This window comes from Gopherus evgoodei, chromosome 1 (genome assembly GCF_007399415.2).
Source record: "Gopherus evgoodei ecotype Sinaloan lineage chromosome 1, rGopEvg1_v1.p, whole genome shotgun sequence".
Classification (NCBI taxonomy): domain Eukaryota; kingdom Metazoa; phylum Chordata; order Testudines; family Testudinidae; genus Gopherus; species Gopherus evgoodei.
This window is the reverse complement of record NC_044322.1, coordinates 195,556,241-195,572,520: the sequence shown is the minus strand read 5'-3', so window position 1 is coordinate 195,572,520 and position 16,280 is coordinate 195,556,241. Positions and strand designations below refer to the sequence as shown.

At 42.2% G+C, this 16,280-nt stretch overlaps 1 protein-coding gene across 4 annotated transcripts; it reads right to left on the bottom strand.

Moving 5' to 3' along the window:
- Nucleotides 1-9,314: 9,314 nt before the first annotated feature.
- Nucleotides 9,315-16,149, bottom strand: CGGBP1 (CGG triplet repeat binding protein 1). 4 transcript variants are annotated; one of them, XM_030581723.1, is made up of 3 exons: nucleotides 15,956-16,149; nucleotides 13,994-14,561; nucleotides 9,315-10,916 (listed from the first exon to the last, which is right to left on the bottom strand). In XM_030581723.1, exon 2 carries the CDS (start codon nucleotides 14,540-14,542, stop codon nucleotides 14,039-14,041), a length of 504 nt encoding a protein of 167 aa, XP_030437583.1. In that variant the 5' UTR covers nucleotides 14,543-14,561; nucleotides 15,956-16,149; the 3' UTR covers nucleotides 9,315-10,916; nucleotides 13,994-14,038. The 4 variants fall into 4 exon arrangements, with proteins under 4 accessions (XP_030437583.1, XP_030437575.1, XP_030437594.1 ...); XM_030581715.1 differs by having other exon boundaries at nucleotides 9,315-14,561; XM_030581734.1 differs by having other exon boundaries at nucleotides 9,315-14,558.
- Between the last annotated feature and the right edge of the window lie 131 nt (nucleotides 16,150-16,280).

The following is a 16,280-nucleotide window of genomic DNA, read 5'->3' as shown; positions in this document are numbered from 1 at the left end:
CACTTGTCTCGGTCTCCTGGGTCCCATGGCTGCCTGCAAGTTTGTAACCAAACACGCCAAGCTCCGCCTCTGTCCTCTCCAAGTTTGGCTCAAATCGGCGTACCGCCCGGACAGGGACCTAATGGTCACTATAGTCACCATTCCCTCGTGCACCCTAGGCTCCCTAGAATGGTGGCTAACTCCCTCCCTGGTGTGGGCAGGGATGCTGTTCCACCCACCCCAGCCCTCACTGTCCCTGATGACAGACGCATCATCTCTCGGGTCGGGTGCTCACCTTGGTCACCTTCGAGCTTAAGGCCTTTGGTCTTCTCAGGAGCTGGCGTTCCACATCAATATCCAAAAATGAGAGCAGTCCGCCTGGCATGCCAGTGGTTCCAGCAGCAGCTGCGAGGCCGTGGTGTCTCAGTGTTTACAGCCAACACAACGGCCATGTGCTACATAAACAACCAGGGAGGGACATGGTCCTCCTCCTTTTGTCAGGAGGCCATCCATCTCTGTGACTTTTGCATAGCCCACTCGATAAATCTGGTAGCGTCCTTTCTCCCAGGCGTTCGGAACGCCTTTGCGCTTCGACTCAGCAGTTCTTTCCTGTCTCATGAGTGGTCACTCTGCCCCGATGTGATGCATTCTGTTGCCAGAAGTGGGGATTTTTCCCCACATAGACCTGTTCGCTTACTGCGAGAACAGGAAATGTCCGAGGTTCTGCTCCTTCCAAGGTCTCTTCCCGGGATCGATCTCGGACGCTTTCCTCATGTCGTGGAAGGGCCAACTCCTTTATGTCTTCCCACCATTCACCGTGGCTCATTGGGTCCTGCTCAAACTTTGCAGAGGCAGGGCGCGCATCATCATGATCACTCCAGCATGGTCCAGGCAGCACTGATACACCACGTTGCTCGACCTGTCAATAGCCAACCCAATTACCCTGCCACTCCACCCAGACCTCATAACTCAGGACCACGGCAGGCTTCGCCAGCCGGACCTGCAGTTTCTTCACCTCACGGTGTGGCTGCTGCATGACTAAACCGGGGTAGCAGGAAGCCTTCCACCTGGTCAACGTATGTGGCCGAGTGGTAGCGTTTCTCCTACAGGTGCGAAACGCTTGATCTTACTCCTACTGAGGTCTCCATCCCCTCTATTTTGGACTGCCCTCTGGCCTACAACAGCAGGGCCTTGCGGTGTCATCGCTGAGGATACACTTGGCAGCCATCTCTACCTTCCACCCAGGCTAAGGTGGTTGTTCCGTGTTCTCACACTCAAGGGCTTGGAGCGCTTACACCGTCAAGTACGCCACCCAGCCCCAACCTGGGACCTCAACTTGGTTTTAACCAGACTTATGTCTCCCTCATTTGAGCCGTTAGCGACCTGCTCGCTGCTATACCTGTCTTGGAAGACAGCTTTCCTCGTAGCCATTACATCGGCCAGACGAGTCTCCGAGCTCAGGGCTCTTATGGTGGTTCCGCCGTACACTATGTTCACAAAGACAAGGTGCAGTTACGACCACACCTGGCTTTCCTTCCTAAGGTGGTTTCGGCCTTTCATGTTAACCACACTCAATGCAATGGGGGCAACAATTGCACTCCCTGGACGTCTGTAGAGCACTCGCATTTATATTGAGCGGACAAAACCATTTCGTAAAACGCCCCAACTCTTAGTCGCAGTAGCAGACCGAAGGAAAGGCCTACCTGTTTCCTCTCAGAGGATCTCATCTTGGGTGATGACATGCACCCGCACTTGTTATGATTTGGCTTACACTTCCCCAAGCCACATCACCGTGCATTCTACCAGGGCTCAGGCTTCATCTGCTGCCTTGCTGGCTCGTGTACCTACCCACGAGATCTATCGCGCAGCTCCATGGTCCTCGGTCCATACTCTTGCTTCGCATTATGCTCTGGTTCAACAGTCAAGAGATGCTGCAGCCTCTAGCTCAGCAGTTTACATTCTGCCACATTTCACTCCGACCCCACCGCCTACATAAGGCTTGGGAATTACCTAACTGGAATGGATATGAGCAACACATCTCGAAGAACAACAGTTACAAAGGTAAGTAACCGTCTTTTCTTTGAGTGTCCCCGTGGGTGCTCCACACCAGGTGTGGGTGCGTCCCTGCAGCCCAGATTCAGATTAGTGTGCCGAACATTATCTTGATCCAGGACTTAGTATCTCACATTCCTGGGCTTTGTTTTTCCAGCCACCAGGGAATGTTACAAGAGGTGCAACAGTTTAGACTCTGAGGTTCAGACACAGGAAGAGATCCTTTCACCTCCCAACCAGGAGCAGCCACTCTACTACTTGCAGGGGCGAAAGTAACATAAAATAATTACTGGTACAGGGGCCCAGCTCTGGGCTCCTGGAAAGGGCAGGGCCTCAGGCGGAAGGGGAGGGGCTGGAGTTCAGCCTCTGCCAGCCAGCCCTTCCGGGTTGCCCAGCCTGGGCTGCCCAAGGCTCCGGCTGCTACTGCAGCAGTGGTGAAGGCCAGGAGCCCCAGGCCCCGTAGGTGGCCCTGGGGGTATACAGGCTGGTACCAACTGTGTATGGGCTAGTACTGGCAGACACTTCTTACCAGTACACCATACCGGCCCACTTTCTCCTCTGGCTACTTGTGGGATGGTTGCACAAGTAGCAGCCCAATAGGGTGCTCTCTGAGTTACGTTTGCTCTTTAACACTGAGTTTTGCGCTCATTATTATATCACTTTGTACAGTAACTCCTCACTTAACGTCGTCCCGGTTAACGTTGTTTCATTGTTACGTTGCTGATCAATTAGAGAACGTGCTCGTTTAAAGTTGCACAATGCTCCCTTATAATGTTGTTTGGCAGCCACCTGCTTTATCCACTGCTTGCAGGAAAAGCAGCCCGTTGGAGCGAGCTAGTGGGGTCATGGAACCAGGGTGGACCCGCAGCCCCCCCCATCAGCTCCCCACTCCCCTAAGTTCCCTGTGCTGCAGTCGCCCAGCAGACTATCAATTGCCAGCAGTTCAGTTGTCCCTTTCCCCACTTCCGTGTACTGCTCCTGCCCTCTGCCTTGGAGGTGCTCCTGGGAGCCTCCTGCTTGCTGTTTGGGGGAGGGGGAAAAAGAGGTGCTAACGTCACGGTGTCCCCTCTCTCTGCTCCTGCCCCCTGCTCCTGTAACCCATCTCCACAGAGCAGGGGCAGGGACATGACAGGGCTCAGGTCAGAGCTTGCTGATAGCAGCTGCTTTCAACTTGCTGATCTACTTAAAAAGGCAATGTACTTACAGTGGGTCAGCAAACTTAAAGGGGCAATGGGTGTATATCTCACACATGGTGTATGTCTCTCTCTCTCTCTCACACACACACACACGGTTTGTGTTTCTGTTTCTCTCTGCCATGCTGTGTCTCCTCTCTCCATTCCTGCTGCCTTGTAGAGTGTGAGGCTACATTAAGAACAATATGTTAACCCTTGAGGGCTCAGCCGAGTGCTAGTTCATCATTTAGCAGTAAGGCATTCCCTGGGAAATATCCCTCCCTCTGACTTCACCACCTCAACCAAGCTTCATAATCATCATTGCTGTGTAAAGCATTAAATTGTTTGTTTAAAACTTATACTGTGTTTGTGTGTGTATGTATGTATGTATGTATGTATGTGCTCAAGGCCGGGTCAGGCACAGCATGCTCAAACTGAGGGCCGAAGAGCAGCCCCCGTAAGTAGAACTCTGAGGCGCTGCTCTCTGTCCTTAAGGATCTTGGGGCAAAAAACCTTACACATCATACTGCGGTCTCTGAGATGCCCCTCACCCAGACACTTAAGGCTTCAAGGCTTTTTCTGGCAAAAAAAAATTCCCTGGAACCTAACTCCCCGTCTCCCCCAATTTACATTGATTCTTATGGGGAAATTGATTTGCTTAACATAATTTCACTTAAAGTAGCATTTTTCAGGAACATAACTACAACTTTAAGTGAGGAGTTACTGTACTATAGATAATTGTACTCAGAGCTATGGAAAAGCAGGAGATAAACAAGATACCGTGGACCTGGACTGATCAGAAGCCCTCAGGCACAGTCCTTTCAAAAGCTAAATAAAACTGTTACTGTCCATCACTAGCTGCAAATCCCTTCTCTGCTACACCTCATGTCGACTGATCTAATCAAATTCCAGCAAATCTCAATTATATATATATATATATATATATATATATATATATATATATATATATATATATATATATATATATATATATATATATATATATGACTTCTCTACTTCTTACCCCACAGTTGTAACCACTTTGCATCCCCTGATAATATTGAGCAATTTTAGTAGATATAATCAACTTCATTTGTATTTAGCAAGGTGAGTGGTACCCTCCCTCTATGTTGAGTCAAACTCTGATGCAAGAGTACGTTACACATGCATTATGCTGCAGGTTTTCATAAGACTTGAGAATGGCAATTTTATCTGACAATATTTCCATAAGTGATTTAGAAGTTTTATGGGTTTTTAAAATCCAGACTGGCTTGGGAGTTATTATGAAGGGTCTGACTGCATAGAAAACGTACTTTAACAATCCTGAATATTTAATAAGATTCCTTGCTTGAATTATTGAGCTTATTCCATAGCAGTGACATCCTTTCTCCTGGCAGGTTAGCCATACAAACTCGACAAATTGTGGAGAATAAAAGAGTTATTTAAAACCAATTATTGTAGTGTACTGTATTTACAGTAGAAAGTCCACCAATATGGATATAAGAAAAGGAGGTATCAGATTTTTCTTGGTATTGTTCCAAAGCTGGATTCTAAAATTGTATTCATTATGAAGACAGTGAAGAAGAGTAGAGATAGATAACATTAAAAGTCAAACTGTACAAGAAAGTTCAATAGCTCTAAAATTTTTAGAATCAATTTTTTCCCATGTTGCCAGAGCATAATTCTAGGAATGTGCACTTTCTTCCTTCAGCATAAGTGATCCAATGGATCAGCTAAAGCCATTATTTTCTCCCAATCACACAGTGCGTCTCACTGAAGTGAAACAACTTAGAGGTCCATTAAAAATGTTGTTGGTATGCTCTCAATGGGAGTGGGCTGTTACTAGAGAATATGAGCTTTTTTCAATTGATTTTTCAATTGATTTATGAAGTACCAACTGTTTTCTCTAGTGCTCTGAACACACAAATATAAAGTCAGTTGTTGTCCTGTCCCATGATAATCATATCACGCTATGAAGTTTGAGAATGAATTCAGCAATGTGTATAGGGTCCTGGCTCTGGGCAGGATCCAAGGTGTTCAGTTTCAAAAGCCATTTTTCTTACAATACTACATTCAAAAACAAGAGCAGGGTTGAAGCCTACTCCTGACACATCTTGGAGACTGGATGTATCTTGGTCCCTGCCCTGAATAGCATAGTCTGAAAAAAGACCAGTAAAGTAGGAGGAGCTGAGAAGCTTAAGCATTGTTGTACATTTTGTCATCCAACTTCATTTTTTTCCTCCTATGTAATATTGGGATGGAGAAGTCTATTGTTTTGAATACCTAGCTCTTTGTGCACACCTAAATCAGGATTAAAGTTCCTCTTTTCTTAGGTGTTTCAGCTAAAAACAAGATTCACACATCAGCTCAAGCCAGTAGTTTGTCTAGTCTCTTCCTCTAAATCAAGCAGAGATAAGTGCACTGTTGTTCATAATGCACCTAACCATTCATTAATCTATGTGAGAAAGGGGAAAGTACTTGCCTTGTAATTCTGCTTCCCTGAAAATATTTCCTTGCTCTTTAACACTGAGTTTTGCTGGAGATGTTCTCTCCAGTGTGCTAGCTCCTTAATATAAGACTGGCAGAACTCTCCAAGATCTTCCTGTTTTTGAACCTTGAGAGTAGCAATAATAGGAGAAGCACTGTCATAAACAGATAGCTAAGGGTTAATGTCTCTTTCACCTAAAAAAAAAAAAGGTAACCTGAAGCACCTGACCAGAGGACCAATCAGGAAACCAGACTTTTTCAGGTCTGGGTGGAGGGAGTTTTGTGTCTGAGATCTTTGTCTTCTGCCTGTACTCTCTCAGCTATGAGGAGTGAATTTTTCTATTTCCTGCTTTCTAATCTTCTGTTTCCAAGTTGTGAGTACAAAGATGGTTTGTTGTTTTGTATTTACATGTCTACAGTTGCTGGAGTGCTTTGAATTGTATTCTTTTTGAATAAGGCTGTTTATTCAATATTCTTTTAAGCAAATGACCCTGAATTTGTCACCTTAATACAGAGACCATTTTTATGTATTTTTTCTTTCTTTTTATATAAAGCTTTCTTTTAAGACCTGTTGGAATTTTTCTTTAGTGGGGAACTCCAGGGAATTGAGTCTGCAGCTCACCAGGGAATTGGTGGGAGGAAGAAGTCAGGGGGAAATCTGTGTGTGTTAGATTTACTAGCCTGACTTTGCATTCCCTTTGGGTGAAGAGGGAAGTAATTCTGTTTTCCAGGACTGGGAACGGGGAGGGTGGAGTCCCTCTGTTTAGATTCACGGAGCTTGCTTCTGTGTCTCTCTCCAGGAACACCTGGAGGGGGGAAGGGAAAAGGTTTATTTCCCTTTGTTGTGAGACTCAAGGGATTTGGGTCTTGGGGTCCCCAGTGAAGGTTTTTGGGGGGACCAGAGTGCCCCAAAACACTCTAATTTTTTGGGTGGTGGCAGCTTTACCAGGTCCAAGTTGGTAATTAAGCTTGGAGGTTTTCATGCTAACCTCCATATTTTGGACGCTAAGGTCCAAATCTGGGACTAGGTTTATGATAAGCACACAAGTCAGGACCCTTCCTGACTGTCACAAGCAACACTCCCTGTTAACATATGTGCTGCAATTGGTTTCTTCACCCCATGAGGGAAGACCAACTCCCCAAAGTAGCACATTTAATAAGATCAGTGCAAGAATTAAAAATGTACTTCAAAGAAAACAGAAAAATTAATTGCAAGAGAAAAAAGACCTCTATGAGGAGCTGAAGTCACTGCCGCCAAGAGAATGACCTTCCAAGAAACTTAAACTGACAGGAATTGAAAGATTCTAAAGGAGCTTATGTCAGAACCACTTTACTATACCACAATAAAAAAGGTGTGTGTGTGTGGGTGGGGGGGAATAGATTCTGAAGTTCATAACAAGGAGTTGATGAGGCACTCAACTATTTTTGATTAGTTCATGATTGGCTGAAAATATCTGTCAATTTACGAGTGGATGAAGTTAATCTTTAGTAGACTTGGGACATGAAGGTATGAACAGCTTTTGGCAGGACATGTGAAGAACCAAATTGCCCCAGATCACAAATCTTTTCCACATGGAGTTACATGTTCTTTTGGTAGGTGGCTGCTTCTGAGGTGCCAAGAGTACACATATCACCTGTCTGGAGATACTTATGACTGTGGGTCTTTATTCTTCATCTTGTCTAATTACTGTTTTTAATGAGACAAGGTGAGGTAATATCTTTTATTGACCCAACTTCTGTATTGTGGTATGCAGTGTAGTTGTAGCCAGGTCAGTCCCAGGATATCAGAGACAAGGTAGGTAAGGCAGTAGTTGGTCCAGTAAAAGATACTGCCTCATCCCCTTGTCTTTCTAATATCCGGGGACCCACCTGGCTACAACTACACTGCACACTATTTTTAACATTTATAACAGACATAAATTCTGGAATTTAGACTTAACTCACTCAGTGTTCAGTTGAGATGGAGATGATGCTTCAGGGACTGCTTCTGGCAGTAGGAGGAGGAACCTACATATTGAGATTCTCGCCAGCACCTCTTTCCACTCGGCTTTCCAAGAAGTAAGTTAGATCCAGACTTCACCATTCAGATATCTTTATTTGGCATAAAGCAAAGCTACGCTGAGTTGATCAAACTCAAGCATAGGCGGTGGGTATAGGGCATACCATCCATCTGAAGATACACAGGAAACTTCTTCTTTTATGTACATTTACACACTACATTGCATATACATAGCATCACACACTTAGGGATTGGCTTGGTTACTTTGTAGGAACCCGTCCCTGTTATAGCATGCCCAATAGAAGCACTGTCCATGCACGACTTTCTCTGTACCTCATCTTGTGTTCTAGGCTTATCTTGTCTATCATAAATGCTTCCTTGAGTGTCTTCCCTTATCTTAGCTAGCATAGACATTCTGTCTCTTTGCTTACCGACCCATTAATGTATCCTAATTAGCAAAGCCATTTTCTTTTACGGTGACCCGATTTTATAGGGACAGTCCCAATTTTTGGGTCTTTCTCTTATACAGGCTCCTATTACCCCTAACCCCGTCCCGATTTTTCACACTTGCTGTCTGGTCACCCTATTCTGTTTCCAAGCTGCTGATTCATTTACCTCCCTAGTCCCTTCTTCTAAGAAATGAGGCCTCACCCATGTTGTTAGGTATGTCAAACCAGGCCTACCTTCCACTGTTTTTGGTTTACTTTTTTATATTGCAATTTGTTTTATTTGTGTTGTATTATTGTTTTGCTGCAATCTTATCACCCAGCAAAACTGCAGTAATTGTAATTTTTTGAACAACTATTAAAAAAAAGGCTTAAAGTATGCATCAGCGTGCACAAGCTGACCTCCTCTGGTATAACCATCAGCCTATAATCCCACATTATGGAATGGCTTTCATAGAATCATAGGACTGGAAGGGACCTCAAGAGGTCATCTAGTCCAGCCTCCTGCATTAATGGCAGGACTAAGTATTATTTAGTATTATAAGTATTTGCTCTTAAAGCTTTCTTTTGTAATTTTAACTTTGCTTTTATTTTTATTACATTATGAAAAACTGGTACAAAATATGAAAATATTTCATTTGTCAACAGATGAAACAGAACATAGGCTAATTAAAATAACATTTCCTGGGTCATACCAGAAGTGGTCTGCTTCAGCCAATGCACAATACTTGTTCTTACCAGGCCTACACTATGATGATAATGGGGAGGTAGGACTTTTTATAAACATGGATGAAACATCTGATCCATAGATCCTTGCATAGGCACTCAAATACTTAAACTGCATTAGAACAGTCATGGGATTATGTAACAAATAGTAAGATTCTTATAGTGGGGGATCTGCAAAAGGGTTGCCACATGATGATGTCCTTTACTTGTCAGTAACAGTTCCAGGTTCTGTGCCATCCTCTTTCAGGATTCCAGAGACAGGGCACTGCCTTTCCTTGCCACTGAACTGCAGCAACTTCTGAATATTTTATTCATCCCGACATATTTATATATCCAGTGATTTTTGTTTGTTCTATATTTATCTTTATAATTTTATAAATAGCATTACAAATGAAGAAATTTAAGTATTATAAGATAATGCAGTTTATAAATAAATGTATTTGTTTACAGAACTAAAGGACTATATCTACGGCCTGTTACCATAATATCTGAGCACCTCTTAATCTTTAATATAGTTATCCTCACAACACCCATTATCACCATGTTACACCTGCAGACTGAGCCATAGAGAGACTAGGTGACTTTGACAGACCTGGATCCAATTCCATTCCTAGGCTAGCACCCTAATCACTGGGATATCCTTCCTCCTTGAACATCAACTTGTTGTGAAACAACTCTTTCCATGCCATTTTTATAAAATCTTCAGTTTTAAACACAGGTATAGAAAGGCCTCTTTAGTAATCACTTCAAGCTTTCTGTGACTCAAGATGGTGCATTCAAACAGCTGGTAATGTCAACTTTTTTTTTTTGCTTCAAAAATTTATTGAATTCAACACACAACTTTAAAATTTTACAAAAAGACAATGAGTGCTCAGGTTACATGCTCGAGCAAATAAAAGTTAGCAATGAGTACGAAGTGAACACAATAAACAAGGAATATATCTCACTGCCAGACTTCCAGAGACGCTCTGAAAACTAGGTCAATATGGTATCAAACAACCAGGGCTGGAGTGCTTCACTGTTCAGTTCCATAGAAGCAGTATTAAAAAAAAATAATAATAAAATAAATAAACCCAGACTAAAATAATCCTTTTCAGGCTAATGAATTTTTCTGTCACGAGAATGTCCAACACTTTGCAGAACCAAGTCTCTCTTTTAATTGAAAACAATTCTCTCTCCAACTATGCAAAATGTTTCATGATACCTATGAACTAATGACCAGCCAAATTACAGGTTTTTAAATGCTTTAAAATAATTAGAGCTAAAAAAAATCAAGAACTTGAATTGTTTGTGTCCTGGAGGGACACAAACTGGCTGAACAAACTACAATAAACCTGGTGCATAAAATCACAAACAACTGTGAAACGTGGAATGTTGTTTTTGCCCACCTTCTTACTCTGAAAACTGGCTTTTAAAAATGCATTTCAAAGTAGTGTCCAGATGCCTATTAGTTAATCTAGCTTATTTACAAGGTTAAAAAAAAACAACCACCATAACCAGCATATTTTAACAGTGGAAAAGCCATTTGCAGCAGACTCCTAACTATACCATATTAGAGGTAATTGAAAACTAGAAGTTTCTACCATCCCACCCCATTGACTAAGAGCTCTATCTGCAGGAAGCATTTGGAAAAATAATGTAGAGTTCTTGTAAAAGTAAGGAAGCCCCATGGGATTTTTAAATAAACTACTTCATTAAATACTGAAATCCTAGGACACAGTCTATTAATGAAAGTTAGAGATGAGCTCCAGTTGAAGTTCTGATTGAAATTTCCCCCCAAAATCAAGTGTAATTAGACAAGGGCAAAATCTGACCATGACAAAGTTTGCAGGGGTATTCTGGGATTTTGCATGGGACGCATTTCTAATTTTAAAAGAAAATAAGTGTCTCACAGGCATTTTGGATTATGTTTAGAATTACATAAGAAATAGAATAAATTAACTCACCACGTGCTGTCACACTTACTTTTTCCAGACTCCAATTTGCCTGGAATACCATTTATTTTTAATATTTTGTTCATGAACACTTGCCATAACCAAATGATGTCTGGTATTTCTGAAAAAGTGTCAAGAGAGAAAAATTATCATTTTTCCACTAGTACAGCTATAGTGAAGCTCGAGAAAGGTTTCACTATACAGCCCCCATTATCTCATATAGACGGTACGTGCCTTGTATTTAACATGTCTATTTATTCTTTTCATAACACCTGCTGTATTTCAATTATTATTTGGGACATTAGTTGTCAAACCTTAATGACACCAAGATATCTGGACAACCCAAAGGTTTGTTACAAGGGCTGTGCTGCTCACACTGACTTTACATTACAGCACTGAAGTATTCTAGAAAGCCTATGAAGAATTACATTAAATTTGTAAATTGATCTAATCAAAGTAGAATTTTAGACCACAGATTTTTATCACTTTATATAGATAAATATAGCGTTTTAAAAGGCTGATATCAAGGGTATCTTGATCATATTACTAATGGTTTATTTTCAGTTATTGGTAGTAATTTCCTTACATACTTGAAAAACAACATAATTTATTTACCAAAGTTGTCTGTCACTTTTTGTTTCTTCTAACACAAGAGTGAAGCAGCCTTTTTTGTTTTGTTTCATTTCATTAGTCTGTGTACCAACATGCTTAATCATAATGCGAGCACAGCTTTTTGAAAAGGGTTTATTAGTTTGATAGTAGAGAGCAGAGAAAAACATTTCTGTTTAGGTCTTTTGTAAAGTGACTTTAATATCAATAATAGCCTATAAAATTATTAAAAAACATCAAGGCCAGAATTAGTTATCTCAAATTAGTACCTAAAATAGCACTTTTTTCTTTGTTTTAATGGAAGACTGATTTCAAAAATTCATACTCAAGCTGTTTTCTCAATATGTACAACTGTTTTCCCTTTGTGATTCAACCCTAATACAACTCTATGGATGGAGCAGAAAACTAATTCAAAGATACCTAACTTTGATTAATGAAGTGCAGATAGCATGACTCTACTGAAACAAGAAGAGGAGCTGTCATGGTAGAACACAATTTTTTAAGATAGAAAAGGCTATTGGCAGTGGTAACTTATACTCATGTGTCTTAAGAGGATTTATATGCAACAGTACCACCCCTAGGCAATGCATGATCCTAGGGCGGACCAAGCACATCCCATAGCTAGTCACACTTGTGAAGGCAAATTGAGACATCCAAGATCAGTAGAAAGATTTCCACGACTGTTTCTATCTGCAGTCCTAAGCCAGCAATTGATATTGAATGGGTAGACTGCTCTGTGTTGAGCCTCACTGGCTTCAATGGGGCTTAGCACCGGTGCAACGATTTGCCTGCACGCTATTCATTTAGTTTGCTGTGCCCATACAAATACACCTTGCACCGCAGGCAACCAGTTGCAAGAAATAAATGATTAAATTGTGTGAATACACTTTGAGCCATTCTTCTGACAAGTTCTTGAAGATTGCATAAAAATAGTCAGCATTAAACTGTTTCCTCTCTTCAAGCTATGTGTATTTTACACTACCGAGAACTGCAGAAACCAACCAAATTAATAGGCTAGTCTTTGTCCCTCTACCATTTCACCTGTAAGCACTATTAGTTAATGCTACTGTCAGCACCCTAAAATGAAATGGGCAAAATAAAGAAAAATGAGAAATATAGTTAGTGAAAACCAAGATAGGGAAAAAGCAGCAAAACAGGAGGAGTTAAACCCGAGAGACAGCACACTTACGGTGAGTGGAGGGCATGCTGCACTGCCTAGGAGATGCTCAGCACCTCACAGAATCACAGCCCAGAGGAGACAGGCAGAAAAGGCAGTTGTGTTACTTGCCTCTGCACAATATCCTCTCTCCTCACCCAAGAGTTTTCGTGGACTCTAAAATTTAGTGGGCTACCACCATACTTAATGTAGGCATAACACTCAACTCTCCAAAAAAGATGTGAAAAGGGTTGAGAATTACACAATGTAGAGAAAGAGACACACATTACTGAAATACAGTAAGTCACTTTTTTAATGATCCAGTGCATATGGCACTGGCTTGAAAAAGGAACTGTAACCCAGACAACGCTTATTCTACTGTTGCATCCTTTTTGGTACCTCATAGCTACATGAGCTATTTGGGATCAACATGAAATGTTTTAAAAACACAGTTAGGTCACTTAGTCTGTGACAAGCACAAGACTCAGTAAAAGGATATGAGTACAAGAGCTTAAGTGACCCCATACTCAAGTAGGACTCTTGAACTGCTACTCCCGTGTCCTAATCAGTTCCAACTGAGTTCTTGTTTATAGCTAACAGATTGAAAAGATGATGTTCTGCTTCTGCTGTCATGCTAGGAAAACACACAGCAAACTATATTATTAGGGACTGTGACCAGGCATGTGTTTCATAGGCCAGGAGCTGCACAAGGCACCTTGCACAAAGATACTAGTCTGTCAGCTTATTATAAGAAGACGCACTGAAACTGCAAGACAGTAAATTTAAAACTGACATCAGAAACTGTTTTTTCTTTTATGCAATGCGTAACAAACCTATTGAACTCCTTGCTTTAAGAGAAAAGTGAAGCCATAATTAGGTAGAGGAGAACATCCAGAGTTACATTAGATAGGATAAAAGAGTTTTTAAAAAGGATGTAAGTCCCCCTGATGCAAGGTATAAGTCAACCTCTACCAGCAGTTAGAATTTGCTTTTGTGGGCAGATGACTATGTAATTGGCCATTATACGACTTTTTGCATGCTAACAGTACAGGACTTATTCCTGGTCATTGACAGAGACAGAATACTGAACAAAGATGGTCAATAGGTCTGATGTAGTAAAGTAATTCCTACTGTTCGGTCCTTTCTTGTGGTAACGAAGATGTCATGTTGGTGATTGAATTGGCATGGAAAGTCCTCCATGCACAGGTGAGGGTTTGTTAATGTCACAGTTAGGGTTGGCCTTTACATAGATGTTCCCAATCTTGAAAATGAGTTCTGAATCACAGTGGATATAAACTCTACAGTAGGGTTATCAAGAGTCTGTGGCTCATCATTAATTTTGGTGATAGACTGTCATTTCTACAGTAATACAAAATAAACTGTAAAACCAATATATAACACTGTGTATGCATGAATATAAAAATAAACCACACCATCAATATGTAACTTTAATACTCCACCCCAAAATAGTCATCTTCTCAACAGTCTTCTGTGCTGAGGACCTGGTTCTCATTCTCATATCCATCTGGCAGGTACGTTTTCCTTAGCTGATCTGACTGCGGAATGGAACTACCATTCTTTACGTGGCGAGACAGGAAAGCTCGCACCGATGGATGGTCAGCTTTCTCAAGTGGGATGTTAGCTTCCAAGCACATCTTCACAAAGTCCTGGATGACACTGATTTTCTCTGTCTGAGCAGCACTGTTGCATTGGAGAGAAGCTGTCAGGGTCCTCGGCTTCTTTCTGACACTCTGCTCTTCAAACTCTGCCTTCCGCTTTGTATGAGTTTTAGACTTGAGATGGTCACTGATTGCAGATTTGCGAACGTGATTCAGGACCATATTGCAGGAAGTACAGAACAATTTCCCTCCTTCTTCATGCAGTTCACTCCCAAACTCGGTTACACGATCCTGAGGGGTCACATACAAAGCTGTCTTAGAACGGTTATGGGAAGGAGTAGCTTTCACTCCAAATCGCTCCATTGTTGTTTTCACTAAGCTTCTTTTAAAAAACAAGAGAGACACATATCAGATTCATGTAAGTCAAGTGTCCTAGGCTCCACATTTATATATCTAGATGTATTTTATTCACTTTAGCTATAACTGTGTGCAAAATATTGTACATGCTAGATATGACCACCAGGAAAACAATGCGAGAGAAGTGTACTTAAGAAACTACATATAAAAACTTAAAGATAATTTAGATATCCCATTCAACTATTCCACAGTAGTCTGGAGAATCCAGAGTTTTACTTATGATTCAAATTTGTTTGGTTCAGTCACCCTGAACAGCCTGTGGGAGACACAAGGCCCTACAGCTATATATTTTAAAATGTTTATACCAACTGGCTGACATGATATTTATCTTGAACAACAGACAAATTTCCAGGAGCTGAGACAAAATTACAAGAATGGAAGATGTGTAGCCTCATGTCATGGTTTCTGTTAAGGCAGAAATGTCTCATGAATTAGGGGAAAATGTTCAAAAGTTTCTATAACTGCAGAACGGACAGGACTCAGTTTGAAATAAATTAAAACTGCTCATGACTGGAAATTAGATGTGTACTTTAAGAAGAGACTTTTACTGTTCAAGAAATGTAGCTTCTTCCCAACTACTTTTATTAGACAAACATTGCATTTTGAGGCATAAGTGCTGTTTTGAGAGTAAACATTGCTTCATTCTGTTTACCTCCTTCGAATCAATACAATTTATTCCAGCAGACACACACTTCTCAAAGTATGTAGCATTAACAGGACATTTCCAAATATTGCTAATGGAAACACTTGACCCTTTGTCAGAATTGATTTGAGAATATCCACCCCTTATCTGTTCGCATCCCAAATATGTATGTATTTAAAGTAGAATCTGGGTTGAGATTTAAGCAGTTACCAACGGAAAGCCCTACTGATCATAGCATTAGAAAGCAACAGGCAACGCCTTGTGCTTTCACAGGGCCGCGCTGAAATCAATAGACAACCGGCATCCACCTCACTGCAAAAGTGGGGCCCAGGTTTTTCAAGTATGAGGTGATGTATCTCTGAGATGAATGCACGGATGTTACCTCTGTTCGGCCTAAACCCTTCAAAATAAGCAGTCTGCTGTCACAAAAGCAGCGGGTGTCTGGGGAGGGGTGAGAAACTGAAACGGGGTGGTTAGAACTATGATCTCCGGTTCTCGGGGATCCCCCCCCACAGACACACACACACCCAGTGTAACCCGCCCGGCCTGCTCCTGCAACAGAACTATCACCCCCGAATGCAACCCCCCCACCTCCCCGTCTACCCCCCCGCCCCAGCCGCGAGCTCCCCCACCCGGGCCGGAGGCGGCGCCGATCCCGGCTACCCGCGCAGGCCAAGAGCGCAGCGGTCCCCTCTCCCAGCCCTGTCCCATCTTACCCCTGCAGGGCAGACGGGGCCCAGCCGGGCAGCCCCCGATCTCCGCCCCCTGGCGAGCAGGCGCTGCACAAGCAGCGGCCACAGCGATTTACCCACCCAAGCCAGACGCGGTAGGCGGGACTTAGCAACCTAGCAACGTCTGCTCCAATCAGTGAGCCGTTATCCTAAAGACTGGATGACACTGATTTTCTCCGTCTGAGCAGCACTGGTAGCCTTGCTCGAGTCTAAAGAGATTCCGTCCAATTACAAAGTTGGGGCGGGAAAAGTCTTCTGGTTGAGAGCTCTTTCGTCCAATCTGAAGGCTGTGTAGGGAAAGGCTCACTAT

Coding starts and splice junctions, on each gene's coding strand:
- CGGBP1 (XM_030581715.1), bottom strand. CDS start 14,542: ATGGAGCGATTTGGAGTGAAAGCTACTCCTTCCCATAACCGTTCTAAG.